Source organism: Papio anubis, chromosome 10 (genome assembly GCF_008728515.1).
Source record: "Papio anubis isolate 15944 chromosome 10, Panubis1.0, whole genome shotgun sequence".
Lineage (NCBI taxonomy): Eukaryota > Metazoa > Chordata > Mammalia > Primates > Cercopithecidae > Papio > Papio anubis.
This window is the reverse complement of record NC_044985.1, coordinates 99,900,086-99,915,111: the sequence shown is the minus strand read 5'-3', so window position 1 is coordinate 99,915,111 and position 15,026 is coordinate 99,900,086. Positions and strand designations below refer to the sequence as shown.

General features: G+C 41.8%; 1 protein-coding gene across 1 annotated transcript in view; it reads right to left on the bottom strand.

Moving 5' to 3' along the window:
- The window catches only part of XRCC5 (X-ray repair cross complementing 5), a 97,726-nt gene extending 86,934 nt beyond the window's left edge, over positions 1–10,792 (bottom strand). Inside the window, exons 1-5 of the mRNA XM_021923965.2 lie at positions 10,431–10,792; positions 6,774–6,887; positions 3,109–3,292; positions 1,846–1,894; positions 473–595 (exon numbers count right to left, since the gene is read on the bottom strand). Of these exons, the coding sequence (XP_021779657.1) occupies positions 473–595; positions 1,846–1,894; positions 3,109–3,292; positions 6,774–6,887; positions 10,431–10,736 (776 nt within the window). The 5' untranslated portion in view covers positions 10,737–10,792. The remainder of the gene's footprint in view (positions 1–472; positions 596–1,845; positions 1,895–3,108; positions 3,293–6,773; positions 6,888–10,430) is intronic.
- Positions 10,793–15,026: the final 4,234 nt, after the last annotated feature.

The following is a 15,026-nucleotide window of genomic DNA, read 5'->3' as shown; positions in this document are numbered from 1 at the left end:
AACATGTTATGTATTTAGAATGATTCCCAAGTTGGCATTCCTGTCTACCCTAAAACATCCTCTCTCTATAGGACACAGTTCTCTAGAGCTGTTTAAAAAAAAAAAAAAATCCATCAATCTGCTAACTGTTTGGGTAAAGCCTTCTATGCAGGAAGGAGACAAACTGGATATCCTCAAAGGGTTCTTCTAATCCTCAATTCTTTGAGTCTAACAACACTAAACAATGATCTGCCACTAAGCTCAATTCTTCTGGATCACTGACTTTCATCTTTTCGTCACCACCACTCAGAACAGTTCCTAGAACACAGAAAGTAATCAGCAAATGTTTGCTGAGTAGTCAGTCATCTGACAGATTCAGCCTTGGCAGAAAGTGAAAATTCCCATAAACCAAGTACTCTTTTATAAAGAGGTCCCATTCAGTGCATTAGGAAATCACAGGATTTGTCTACATGCATTATTCTTAGGCTCTTACAAGAATTGCAGGGAGATGTCACATTTCTTCAAGCTATGAATTATAATATCCAGCTGACTTTTGCTGAATCGGCTGCTGAGGTCAGTGAATATTTCAATATGCCTCTTCTCAAACTTCTTTCCTCTAAAAGAAAGAGTTATCATATTAAGAAATCATTCTCCTGAATTATTATTTTTCTACAAATTCAAATATACTTGGTCACTGAGGACAGAAGCTTAAAAACGGATCTGGATAAAGTTAATAAATGTGATTACATTCTAGTAGTCCAATGAAGTTCTCATTAAATTCATAATCAACCTGATATACTTTATACTTTGAACATCTTGGCCAAAATTTCTGAGCATTATGGAAATATTATCTTTCTGGATTCGTAACTCAAATGTGATGAAAAAATATCCCTTCCCAGCCTCCATACAGGCAGAATGTAAACAAAGAATTATCCCAGCATACTATAACTTCAGCCTTGCTCAGGTTCACTTTCTAAATATGCTGCTCTGATTCCATGCAGATTTTGTGTGGCAAGACTCAGCAGAGGATATGTAGAGACTAAGAAATGATTATACAGATTTAGGCCTGGGATTTTAGTGCAAATGATTTTCCTGACAGGCAAGAGGTATGTGTATATGTACATGTATGTCTCCAGAGATACATTTCCAAGGCACAATAATTAAATAACGAATTAGGAAGCAGGCCAGGCATAGAGGTTCATGCCTATAATCCTAATATTTTGGGAGGCCAAGACAGGAGGACTGCTTGAAGCCAGGAGTTTGAGAAAACCTGGGCAAAATAGTGAGACCATCTCTGCAAAAATAAAAATTCTAAAATTAGCTGGACTTGGTGGCATGCACCTGTAGTCCCAGTAGCTCAAGAGGCTGAGATGCAAGGATCTCTTGAGCCCAAGAGACCAAGCTGAGGTTGCTGTGAGCCATATTGGCACTACTGCACTCTAGCCTGGGTGACAGAACAAGACCCCAACTCCAAAAACAAAAACAAAAACAAAAACACCAACATACACACACAACAAAAAAGGGAAGTTGGCCAGAGTTACTATGCACTTAATGACATATGGCTTATACCACTTAGTGTTTTTTAAAATTCCTGGTAATCAGCTTAAATCTAATAGGAAGTATACTGAAATAAGTCAAATGTTTTACTTCTCCCAGAGAAATACTCACCGAGTATAGCCCTTCCTCTTTGAAAACTCTTATAAAACAGAAAGGTTGGACTGAACCATTCAATTCTATAAAATGTTTCTCTTGCCACACAAACATGTTGCTTAGATTAACAATGAATCACAAAGTACATTCAATACATTAACCCATACAATTTTTGCAGAAAGATTCACTTCCAGCTCTCTTCCTTGGAACACTTACATTGTTTCATGTTGAATCACATCCATGCTCACGATTAGTGCATCCAGGACTCAGCTAGTTAAGGACAGGGATATCACCAAACAGTCTCTTCATGCCATGAACACGCAACTCTTTCCAATGAAGTCCACTGTGCTGGAAATTGTGGACACTGAACTATGTGATGACTTAAAAGCACGTGCCTGAATGTCCTTCTTCCAAAGTTCACTAACATATATTCATACATTCTATATATCAAAGTACATATTCTGCCAAAAACAACCAAGAAATATAAACAAAAGGTAACCTAACACATTGCATTCATTTAACCAAAAATTATGTCATTTAATAGTATCTAGAACCCATTTTTGGTGGTCACCGTTCATTTTTAAATACGAAGCGAACCATAATGTAGCATTTTCAAGTCACTCCTAACACAACAGCACTTCCCAGTGATCAGGAATAGCACTACTAATTGATTAGAAAAAGAACAAGAGTGATCCCTAAAAATTAGGGGACCTGTGGAGTAAATTGGAAATCTCACTTTGGGTATCAATCTGATTTCTGGCACAAAAACATCTTCCACCCAGAAAAAAAGCAGAGAACACTGGGAGGATGCTCTTTTAAAAATATCTTTTATTGGCCGGGCGCGGTGGCTCAAGCCTGTAATCCTACCACTTTGGGAGGCCGAGAGGGGCAGATCATGAGGTCAGGAGATCGAGACCATCCTGGCTAACACAGTGAAACCCCATCTCTACTAAAAAATACAAAAAAACTAGCCGGGCGAGGTGGCGGGCGCCTGTAGTTCCAGCTACTCAGGAGGCTGAGGCAGGAGAATGGCGTGAACCCGGGAGATGGAGCTTGCAGTGAGCTGAGATCCAGCCACTGCACTCCAGCCTGGGCGACAGAGCGAGACTCCGTCTCAAAAAAAAAAAAAAAATCTTTTATCCACCTCCAAACATTTCTAACGAGCACCCCTAAAACCCTCTGCATATAGTCAATGCTCACATGTGCTCCTAGGATCTTCCTTCTTCCTATGCCTCCCAACCTCTCAATATCATCACCCATGCAGAGAATAGGGAAGTGAGTGGAGGGCTAGGAACCCAGGCACCGTTTTAAACTGATTAATTTCACATTAAACCCTATTAACACATTACCTCCCCCTCCTCAGAGCAAAATATACCCATATACTCATAGCTGAAACTCTGGGGGTGTCTCATCAAACTGCTTTATGATTCCCGGAATAAAGGAAATTTCTTAAAGTCTTCTCTGGCAGAAAAAGGATACAGTCAGCCTGTTGAGAACCTGGTTGGATTTTGCTTTCAATGTCCTCCAGTAAATCAAAATCTGGTAGCATCAGATGTCTGTGCACTGTGATGTTCTGATACTGATCCCCACCAGAAAGGGGATTGTCAGTGGCATCCGTACCAAACAGGACTAAAGCAATCTCATCCTTGTTCTCAGCAAACACCTAGAAAAAAACGTCAGATGGCAGAAAACTATATTATAACAACCTGGAAGCAATAAAATACCTAACCTTCAGGGAGCAGGAAAACCAGACCTCCCTATGGCAGATCCCTGGGGTCATATAGTACTGGGCGGGATGAAACATGAGACTTACAGACAATGACAATTCTTAGGTTCTAAACAGATTTTTTTCATTGACTATAAGTCTCACCCTTCCTTTCAGCAGAAGTTGGGGTGTGGAAATAGGAGGGTGGTTAAGTGCTCTTGATGACTTCCAGCCAAATCAAACTCTAATTCTCAATTAGAGAACCAATCATGAATAATTTGAAAAGATTTTAGTATGTCTTTATAGAATGTCTAAGGTTTAAATTTTCCAGAGGTTTAAAAAAATGCAGGATAGCCTGCATCCCAGCAATTTCACCGGCAGGCATATACCGTATACCCTAGAAAAATTATGTACAGATAGGAAGTTTACACTTCTGCGCCGTTTATAATGGGGCAAAAACTCGAAGCAAACTATCAATAAACAGGAGAATGCAAAAATACATTGCAGAATATTTATACAACAAAATACCATACTCCAGTAAAAATGAATAAATTTGTGCAACACATATCAACATGAAAAGATCTAAAAAAAAAGTTGATAAAAGATATGCTACAGAATTACATGTACCATATAAAACCATTTACATACACTTTTGACAGCTTTATACAATACTAAGTATTTATGAGTATATATTCATGTCCAAGTATAAAATATACATGGTACTAACTACCAAAATCCTGAGAAAAGGAGAAGAGAAAAAAAGGGTTAGCAAGGGCCTTCAAGTTTATCTGTAACACTTTATTTAAAAAAAAAAAATCCAACAAATGTGGTAAAACATTAAGATTTATAGCATAAGACAATGGAAAAATTGGTTACCTGTATACTCTCTGCATTTGCCTCTTTTATGAAACACTTCATAATAAAGTATAAAAACCAAAAATAGTATCTGACACAAAAGACAGGCTTGTCCCCATCTAATTACTAACATAGGCCTTTTTACATTGATGGGGAAGAGTGCTGTACAAATAGATAATTGAATTCTGTCATTCTTCATTTTTGTAGGGTCTGTTTAATCGTTTAGTCTGTAAACAACACAATTACAATTCCTAGTTGTACATGGAGTAAAGGTGTCTGCTGCTGGATTCAAACATGTCTAGCATAATGGCTGAGCAGGTATCTGCCGCCTAGACAAGCATCCATCTTAAGGCAAGGGAATCTTGCCCTAGAGAAAATCTCAGTGATGGGAGGGGAGAAAATTCAGAATGTAGTAAGGGAGTGGCACTAAGCTCCTGATTCTGACTTCCTGATTCTTTCTCCTTAAAACAGAAACAAACAAAAAAACACCTATACTCTTGTTACTGGGGTGTGAGTCGGCAGTTATCCAGAGAAACTCCGCAGCGGCGACTCTGCAGTAATCTCAGTTCTTGGTCTTCTCGAAGTAAAGAATTCAAACGACAGACACAGGCAAGATTTAAAGCAGGAGGAAAAATTTATTTTTAGCAAAGTCAGAGTTTACTGGAGAAAGCAGAGTACACTTGGAAGAGAACCAAGAGGGCGACATAACAAATCAAGTGCGCTGCGCCCTTCTTTGTTTAGTTTTCAGACAGCCCCGCCCCCCCGGCGCCATCTTTTCCCGAGCTTCCAGTTTCCTTTGTTCCTCCCTTGAGCAGGCCGAATTAATCGACGCATGCGCACTAGCCCTACTTAGGAGTAGGCCGCACGCGTAATGTGTTTACTAGTCATGCGCATGCTCAGTACAGGCGACTCGCCCTTTTTGCTCGAGCGCCCCCACAGGAAGCTTTTATACCGGTTAAATTTCACCATCTTGCTCTTTTACTGCGCATGCTCGAAACCTTAGGGATTATGGCTTGCTAACTCCAGGTGTTTTCTGTCTGTTGTTAAAATACCTGGCGCCAATCATGGCCACTTATTACCTTAGAGTGGTATTTTATGCCCGCCTGTCTTCCCCTCAATGAGAACCTGACAGCTTTGGGGCCCCTCCCTTGCCCTGCTCATCACTTCAGAGGGACAGATTTCTAATTGCCTAACCATGGTTTCACAAATGCCCAACATTCTCGGAGGCCCTCTCTCCTGCCCTGCTCATGTCTACCTACCTTCTCTAACAGCATACTAGGGCACTGCCAGCTACTTGAATTCCACCAACACAACCATAACCAAGAACAGGGTTCGAGCACCTTCCTTGACACAACACCTCAAGGATTCCAGGTCATCAAGATTTTTAAAAATCTGGAATGACAGTTGGGACGTACTAGTGCTCAACGGAAGTGGAAACACACAGAAGAACAGAAGTGTCCAGGAGGAGCAGCAGTAGACAGTGAAAGAAGCAGAAACTCATGGACTTAGCAAAAGTGGCAGTCATACCAAGTAGAAGGGGCAGAAATAAAAACAGCTGATACTTACATAGTGTTTACAATATTCCAAGCACTATTCTAAGCACTTTATCTACATTAATTCTTTTATTCCTCAATCTAACAACCCTATGTGACAGGTATTATTATTCTCATGTTACAAATGGGACACTGAGGCACTGTAGTAGCTAACCTCAAGATAGCCACCATCCGTTCTTTCTCTCCCTGTATTTGCAGGCTACTCTTTAAGAAAGGGAGTCTAATTCTCCTCCCTTAAATGTGACCTAGCCTTAGTGTCTTGTTTGACTAATAAAAAACAAACGACTTTCTGGGGTTTTTAAAAATAGGTCATAAGAAGCCACATGGGCAAGGTCTCATAGAACGGATACTCCTTAGAACCAGCTGTTTCATGTGAGAATTCAAACTATACAGAAACCACATGTAGAGGTTCTAATGGACAGCCCCAACTGAGCTCACAGCCACTAGAAAGCATCGTCTTCCAGCCATGTGAGTGAGCCATTTTGGACATCTCGTCCAGTTGAGCCTTTCGATGACTCCAGCCCCAGATGCCATCTGATTGCAACTGCGTAAGGGGCCTCAATAGAGAATCACCCAACTGAGCAACCCAGTCATCCCACAGAACCATGAATGGATTTTTTAAAATGTGAGACACTATATTTTGGGGTAGTTTATTACATAGCAAAAGATAACTGAACTAGTCACAAAGAAGTTGAAGGACTTGTTCAAGTTCAGGTTAGTAAATAACATGGCAGAGCAAGGATTCAAACCCAAGTCATCTGTCTCTAGGGACTGTGCTTTTAAACATTACTTTTTACTGCCTCTTGTTTCTGATAAAAACTGTAATAGTGAAGGGGCCAAAATGAGGGAAGAAAAAATACCAGACTGTAGTGGAAGGTGAACTTGTATGTGAGTACACATAAGGAAACTCCCCAGATTCCCTTAAACAGAGGGCTGGACACTATAAGGAAGCTGGTATCTTGCATTAGTAAGGTAGAGGCAACAAGCAGTTGAAACACGGGTTACAAGCTCAGTGTCAATCTGAAACTTACCTGTCGCTGGACAAACATGGTTATCACCTTCTTTGCTTGCTCAAATGGGGATTCTACACCAGGAATGGAGTTACTCATGGTAAAGCCCACGTCCATGCACAGCACAACAGCTGCCTGAAAACAAAGTTCCAAAGAGTGTTTGAGAAAAGAAGTCATGAGAAAAGACGGTCAGAATGTCCCTTGCTTATTGTATTCACGAACCTGTATCACTATTTAGTAAAGATGTGAGAAAGGGATGTGTTCTACATAAGAATGTTTGTAAGACATATAAATTTTCACTACGGAAAACCCTTAAATAGTCCTGGTACTTTCTAAAAGCTACAGAAGTTTCTACCCGGAGAGCAACATGCTCCAGATAGCTGCCACTCCTTTGGTCTGAGCCCCAGAATAACTCCATGATGAGTAGATATGACGCCAACCTGCAGGCCAGAGTTAAACCCAGTTATGCCCAGTATGCATCAGACAAACTGCAGCTGATCTGTAGACCTACAAACATGAGAACAGATGTTTTCATTGTAAGTCACTGATTTGGGGCATAATTTGTTATGAAGCATTTTTGTTACAAGTAACTGCTAGAATCTAGATATATGCTAAGAGGTAGACCCTGACAATTTGAGTCAGTTTGTAAACTGATGATCTAAAACAAAGACACCAAATCTATTCTAGTAAAGGACACAGAAGATAACAAATAATACCAGAACAATGTGCCATGAATAGAAGTATGCACTGGGCACTGAGAGACACAAAAGGAGCATCCACTCAAGACTGGTGGAGGGGATTACCAGAGTGGTGTGGGGGCAGAAAAAGCTTCCTGAATGTGGACTTCCTTGGGTGAGTCTTAATGAGTAGGAGTCAATCATGTGAACAAGGAAGTTACAGACAGAGGGAATCACATAAGCTAAGGCACAAGCCATTACATAGCAATCACGTATGTAGGAGACTAAGAAAACAAGAGAAACATAAACTAAATGCAATACATGTAAAGTTATTTATACCTGGCTTCCAAAGTTTACCTGAATACAAGCCAGAAGAGACCTGGACTGATGGCAACTCACAATTTCAGTGTGAGTTATAAAATCAATCAACAATGTGAAATGTCTTTTGCACCACATTCCCCGCACCTATCTTACTTCATTGCCTAAATACGTTGGTCTGTATCAACAGTGTAGTGAATTCAAAAAGAGAAAAGAAGGGTTTTCCGGTGAAAAAAGATAATAGCAATTGGGAGACCTGGGATCTAGTCCCATCTCTCCTACCCATTAGTTCTGAGTCCTTGGGAATGTCACTTAATCTCACTGTTAATAATACTAAAAGGTAGGAAACTGTTGGACTAGATGAGGTTTAAAGTCCTTTCTGGAGTTAACATTCCTTGACTCTCACTGATAGTCCCAGCAGTGCTTTGTACCGATCAAACAAACTGTGAGCAGTTCTGGGCTAACATCTTACCAGGAAAATTAATTACAAATGAACATGAAACAAGCAGGTTAGGGAAGAATCTGAAGAATACATGATGTAAAGAACAGTAGGAAAAAACTAGATATTTAAGCCAGATGAGAAGATTAAAGGAAACATAATAGTCTTCCTCCCCATCATTTTTTTCCCTTTTTTTTTTGAGACATAGTCTGTCACCCAGGCTGGAGTGCAGTGGTGTGATCATGGCTCACTGCTGCCTCCATCTCCAGGGCTCAAGTGATCCTGCTACCTCAGCCTTCCAAATAGCTGGGACCACAGTTGCACCCCACCATGCCCAGCTAATTCTTAAATTTTTCTTTTTTGTAGAGATGGGGTCTCACTGTGTTGCCCAGGCTGGTCTTGAATTCCTCGGCTTAAGCAATCCTCCCACCTCCGCCTCCCAAAGTGCTAGGATTACAGGCATGGGCCACCGTGTCTGGCCTCCCCCAAGATATTTGACAGCTGTTGTATAAAAGGATTGGTCTGCAAGAAAGACAACAGGATCAACAGATGGAAGTTACAGGGAAACTGGTGCAACTCCATACAAGGGATAAAAAATAACATTTAGAAGTGATCCATAAAGAAATTACTCTTTTTTAAGTGACCTCTTAACCCTAGAAATGTTTTAAAAACCTGAATGAATTTCTATCAAGAAAGTTACAGATGATTTCTAAATGTGGTTGTATCTCAGGCAACATATGAAAAGGAAAGATTATTTTTCACTAGTTTACAAACAACACAATGCACTAATATTAAGAGATTTCTGAAGTAAAAATAGATAATTTGAAAAAAAAAAAAAGGTGCTAATAAACCACAAAATTCCTTTGAGAACAGTAAAATGTACATCCCAGTTTCAATGCCTGGGGCATAATAACCTAAAAAAACTTGAGTCACAAAATATGCTGTTGCACTTATTTGATACACATCCACAAAAGCTACTTTTAAACCAGAAAACTCTATAGAGGACTAAAGCACTTTGTCATGAATTAGGTATGCAGAAAATGCCATCAAAGGTTTTCAAACATGGAACTTCTTGTCTGGAAGCAGAGTGGTCTATATATCCGAGTTCCTATCTGGCAGCAGTAAGAAAACTGAGAAAAAGAAACTGGGCAGCATAGCAATTCTTCATTTCTATACCAAAGCAATACAAGCTGTTAGAATTTTACTTCCAGTCCATCTGCCACAAACAGCTCCTCCACTAGTGCTACAAAGTTTTCAGGAGCTGAAAGAGGAGGAACAAAGGAGGTGAGTGGCATTATTAAAAGCTCATGATCGTTTTAATCAACATTTCTCAATGACGAGTGCTCAAATTCGTTTCTTGTTTATCTGTAGTGAATGAATTCATTAATCCCTGGAACCACATCTCCCTCTAGTGACCCTTCAGAGACAACTACCACCCTTTTATGTTGAAAAAAAAAATCACTTTAAAATTCATTGTAATTTCTGTTATTGATCTGGGACACCAACGGTCATAGATTTCTAGCAACACAGGAGTTCTCCAGGGCCCTGAAACCAGACTGCTTGGATTCAAATCCGGATTTCACCACGAAAAGCCCACAGTTCTTTATTCCTCGGTTTTCCCACTTGCAAAATGGGGGTAGTTTTCACTTCAAGGGGCTGTGAAGATTAAATGAGATAGGAATAAAAGGTTTACATCCGTCCCTCACAGAGTAGGCTTTCAATAAATGCGGGATATTACGTTATTATAAAGGTAATAATACGACACTTTGCATTTTAAGTTATTTTAGTCACAGATAGTCCTTCTCTTAAGTTTTACAACAAGCCCTGTGGGATAGCTGCTTTATCACAGCTAATTTTCACTCTCAGAGAGATCTTAAGAACCCAGGCTCCGAAGTAATAGAGGAAGTGGGGTTAAGGAATGGAATGGGATAAAGGGAGAGAGGGGGAGGCGGGTGGGGAGGGAGGTGAGACAAAGAGCAGATAGAGAGGGAGAAAAGGGATGGGATGGGTGGGTAGTGGAAAATATGGAGTCAGCGAGGCTCAAATTCAGGTCTTGGAACCCCAAATCCCCAGCTTTTCTCGTAGCGCATCCTTCGGTCCCGGCCCTCCTGACTGAGCCCACCACCACGATCTTCTCTTGCCCCATTCTTTGGCATGGCCGTGATCCCACGATTCCCGCTTCCGAACCACCCTCTCCGGATCCCCCCGCAAGGGTAAGGCCCAAGCCCATGGCTTTCTTTATACCTTATTCCCCGACCGCACCATGTTGCCGGTCCTCAGGCGCTTTGGTCGCTTCTTCCGGGCGGGAACCTGCCGTCTCGCAACTCGCTTCCGGTGGACTAGCGGCAGATAGCGGGAAGAGCCGCTTCGCTTCCTGCTAGGCCTGAAAGGGGCGGGGAAACCGTGCCCCGCAGCTCTGAGCATGCGCAGACTCCTGCCGAGCTTGCGCAGACTCCTGCCGAGCTTGCGCAGATTCCCGCCGAGCATGCGCAGATTCCCGCCGAGCATGCGCCGATTCCTGCCGAGTATGCGCCGATTCCCGCCGAGCATGCGCAGATTCCCTCCATTACACCCTACTCGGGAGCCTGTGGTCCTTGAGCTTCTTGAAACGCTAGTACGACAAATTTACTGAACAATTCGCGTAATCACTTAAAGATTCACTTCCCTTTTCGCTCATTGAGAAAAACACCTACGGCATTTTGTGTCAGAGCTGTGGAGTTAGATTTTCTTTTCTTTTTTTTACTTTTAAAAAAAATCTTTTTTTAATTTCATTTTTTCATTTATTTTTTTAACTTTTTATTTTTTGTTCTCTTATCATTTGTGGATTTTTTTCTACTTTTTATTTTATTTTTGGTTATTTTGGAGTTACATTATCTTGAGTATGAATGCAGAAAAATTTCTTCTAAAATGTGTGATAACGAAACATTTCACCGATGTGACAAACTTAGAACCTGCTCAGGAAGAGTAGGACTTCCCCATGAGCACAAAAGTAAAAAGGAAATTCTTCCAGAGAAAATGGGATGCACGAACGCCTGGAGGCATGAGACGTTATCTGCTAAGGCTCTGTCAGTAGTTATCAGTGGCTGCAACTTGGAAGGGAGGAGTCGAAGTTTAATTTAGGAGACAAGTCTAGGGAGATATTATAGAAATAGCAGCTGTCATCACAGTGCTTTACTTGACTATGAGCCCTCTGTCCAGCTCGCAGCCCCTAACCCTTTGAGGGAGGCAGGCCCGAGCAGTAACTTGCATAGAAATGACTGCTTTCTATACCAAATGACCCCCGGCTGACAGGTGGCTGGACGAAGGGTCTGGCAACCTGCAGTGTCTGCAAACCTCTGCCCAAACTGAGAAAATCAAGTCCAATAAATATTCTCTCCTGCTTGAAAATTGTTTCTGGGAAAAGCAAGAATCGAAGCTGAAAAGATGTGGAGAATCCATGAGCCAAAATTATAAATATATTGAAACCTCTAGAATGTAGAGTAAGACATTTTCAGACGTGCACATAGAGCCCCGGCTCTTCCAGCTTTTGATTCAAACTCAAGGAGTTATTTAAAAGCTGAAATAATTACTTTGAATAATACTTTTAAGGAACAGCAGTGCCCTGGCCGCTCAGCTTTACGCGGGCTGCGGCAGGCAGGCAGGCAGGCAGGCAGGCACGGACACTCGCCCTTCCCTGCGGGTAAGATTCCTGAGAGAAAGATCAGCTCAGCAGAAGGGGCGGTGAAGATCTGCGAGGTTGTCAGCTAAATCTGCTCCAGGAAAAGTGGAAACGAAGCCCAACGAAGGCAGCAGGACAGCATAAATTTTCAGATAAGTAAACAAGGGAAAATGGGAGAAAAGGGCAAACAGGCCAAGTGGCTAACAGGGAAATGAAAGATTTGCCTGTGGAAAACGGTGAAACTAAAACAAGGAGAGTTCAGCCTCTGGAGAAGCAGGACAGAAAGAAGCCGAATCTGATTACTATCACATACCATATCTTATCAGTGGTCCTTGTCTCCCTTCTTGTACAATCCAGAGCTAGAGAGAGAGAGAAAAAGAAAGAGACAGGGTCTCTCTCCGCCCAGGCTGGAGTCTGGTAGCACAGTCGTAGCTCACTGCAGCCTAGAACCCCTGGACTCAAGCGATTCACTTACTTCAGTCTGCCAAGTAACTGGGACCACAGGTGTGTGCCGCCAAGCCCAGCTAATTTTTGTGGGGTTTTTTTGTGTGTGTGGAGGCGGGGACTTCCTATGTTGCCCAGCCTGGTCTTGAACTCCTGGGATCAAGCCATCCTCCCACCTCAGCCCCCCAAAGTGCTGGGATTACAGGTGTGAGCGACTGCACTTGGCCTCAGAGAAATATTTTTATCAACTATTTTGATAAGGAATATTTTTATCGACTATTTTTAAATGCAAGTTTTTTAGTAGCCCTAGAAACATTTTTTTTTTTTGAAAAGGAGTTTCACTCTTGCCCAAGCTGGAGTGCAGAGGTTCAAATTCTGCTTACCGCAACCTCTGCCTCCCGGGTTCAAGCGATTCTCCTGCCTCAGCCTCACAAGTAGCTGGGATTACAGACATGCACCACCACGCCCAACTAATTTTGTATTTTTAGTAGAAATGGGGTTTCTCCATATTGGTCAGGCTGGTCTCAAACTCCCGACCTCAGGTGATCTGCCCACCTCGACCTCCCAAAGTGCTGGGATTACAGGCGTGAGCCACTGCGCCCGGCTGAAATGTTTTTAAGAAGGAGGGAATCCCACCCGCTTCATCCCATTTTTAAAGTGTAGCTTTTAAAAGGTGAAATAATTCACTTGTTTGTTGTTTGGTACAACCAGCAAACAGTGGAATAGTGAATAATGGGAGGATTTCACTGTCTTGGAAGTCAGTTTAACATTCCCTAGGGAGAGGGTATTTTATTTCCTATAGTACAAAGCCTACTAAATGGCAATATAGAACCACAGTCATGCATTTAATATGTCTTAAAAAATTTTATATAACTTCTATTTTCATGGTTGTTTAGAATTGTTTCCTGAAGAAAACCATTCCTTGATCACGTTGCTATCCGTGTGAAAATTGTGTGCACTCTGTAACATCTTTGGTTATGTTAGTCCAATTTTCCTGATAACTTTGTTAATGTGCTGTGAAATACTGAAAATGTGAGTGTGTAGAGTATATGATATTAAATTGTGAATTGGTGGGACTTATGTGACAACTTATCAACAGTTGGATATAATGTACCCTGATATCCTCTTTTTCTTTTCTTTTTTTTTTTTTTTTTTTGAGACAGAGTCTCACTCTGCACCCAAGCTGGAGTGCAGTGGCATGATCTCGGCTCACTGCTAACCTCCACCGCTCCCACCCCCCACCAGGTTCAAGCGATTTTCCTGCCTCAGCCTCCCAAGTAGCTGGGATTACAGGCACCCACCACTGTGCCCGACTAATTTTTGTGTTTTTAGTAGAGATGGGGAATGACAAAATGTTATTTTGGTGATCCCTGTGAGCCATGCCTCCCAGCATTCACGCCGTTATGTATTTCCTTCCCCTTGAATCTGGACAGGCCTTATGACCTGCTATAACCAGTAAAATGTGTCAGAAGTGACAGTAGACAGTTCTGGGCTGAAGCCTTTAGAATACCTGGCAGATTTGTCTTTTGCACCCTGGTGAACCCAGATACCATGTATGAAGTCTGCCATGCTGTGAAAGCCCAACATAGCCACACGAAGGAGCCCTATTATGGACTGAGTGTGTCTCCCCAGAATTCATATGTTGAGATCCCAACCCCCAATATGATGATATTTGGAGATGAGGCCTTTGGGAGATGATCAGATTTAGGTCATGAGGGTGGCCCTCCTGATGGAATTAGTGCTTCTGTGAAAAGAAACAAGAGCCTAAGAGATGCTAGAACTCTCTCTTTCTCACTCTCTCTCTCTCTCTGCCTCTGCCTCTCTCCCCGCTCAAAGAGGTCATGTGAACACAGAATGAGAAGATGGCCACTTGCAACCCAAGAAGAGATCCCCCCAGCCTCTAGAACTGTGAGAAAATTAATTTCTGTCATTTAAGCTACCTAGTCTATGGTATTATCTGTTATGACAACCCAAGTCTGTTATGGTAGCCCAAGCAGACTAATACAAGCACTGAGCACCAACAGCCCCAAGAGTAACCTGGATGTCACCCAGCACCAACTTGGCAGCCATGCAAGTGAGGCTGTCTAGGGAGAAGATCCTCCCTAGGAAGCAATCTCAGCACTAGAAACATTGAGCAGAGACTAGTAGTTTCCACCAAGCTCTGCACAAATTACAGAACTGTGAGCAAAGGAATCAAATGGCTATTTTGGTGGGGTTTTTTTTTTTTTGGTTTTGGTTTTGAGACAGAATCTCACTCTGTCACCCAGGCTGGAGTGTAGTAGCTCTATCTTAGCTCACTGCAACCTCCACCTCCTGGGCTCAAGCCATCCTTCCACCTCAGCCTCCCAAGGGGCTGGGACCACAGGTGCACACCATGCTGTTATTTTAAGCCATTGTGTTTTAGGTGTTACAGCGAAACAACAGAGATTTTTTTGAACTATTGCTACAATGTAGACAATGTGCTCCCTTCAGGTAGTTAACAAAGGCAAATAAAATTTTTATTTTGTAATTATAATTTAAGTTGCTGGAATATGTTTGCGTTTGATATTACCTTGAAAGTGAACTATATGAGTAATGACTTTGTGAGCATTATAAAAAATTAAAACGTACAGGCTTTGTGCTCTGACAGAGAGCTGTTACAATGGTTATATGGGTAACTGAGAAAATAGGTAGAATATTAACAGAGTACAGATATGAAATAAAATTTTATATCCTGGCCACCATGGTGGCTCATGCCT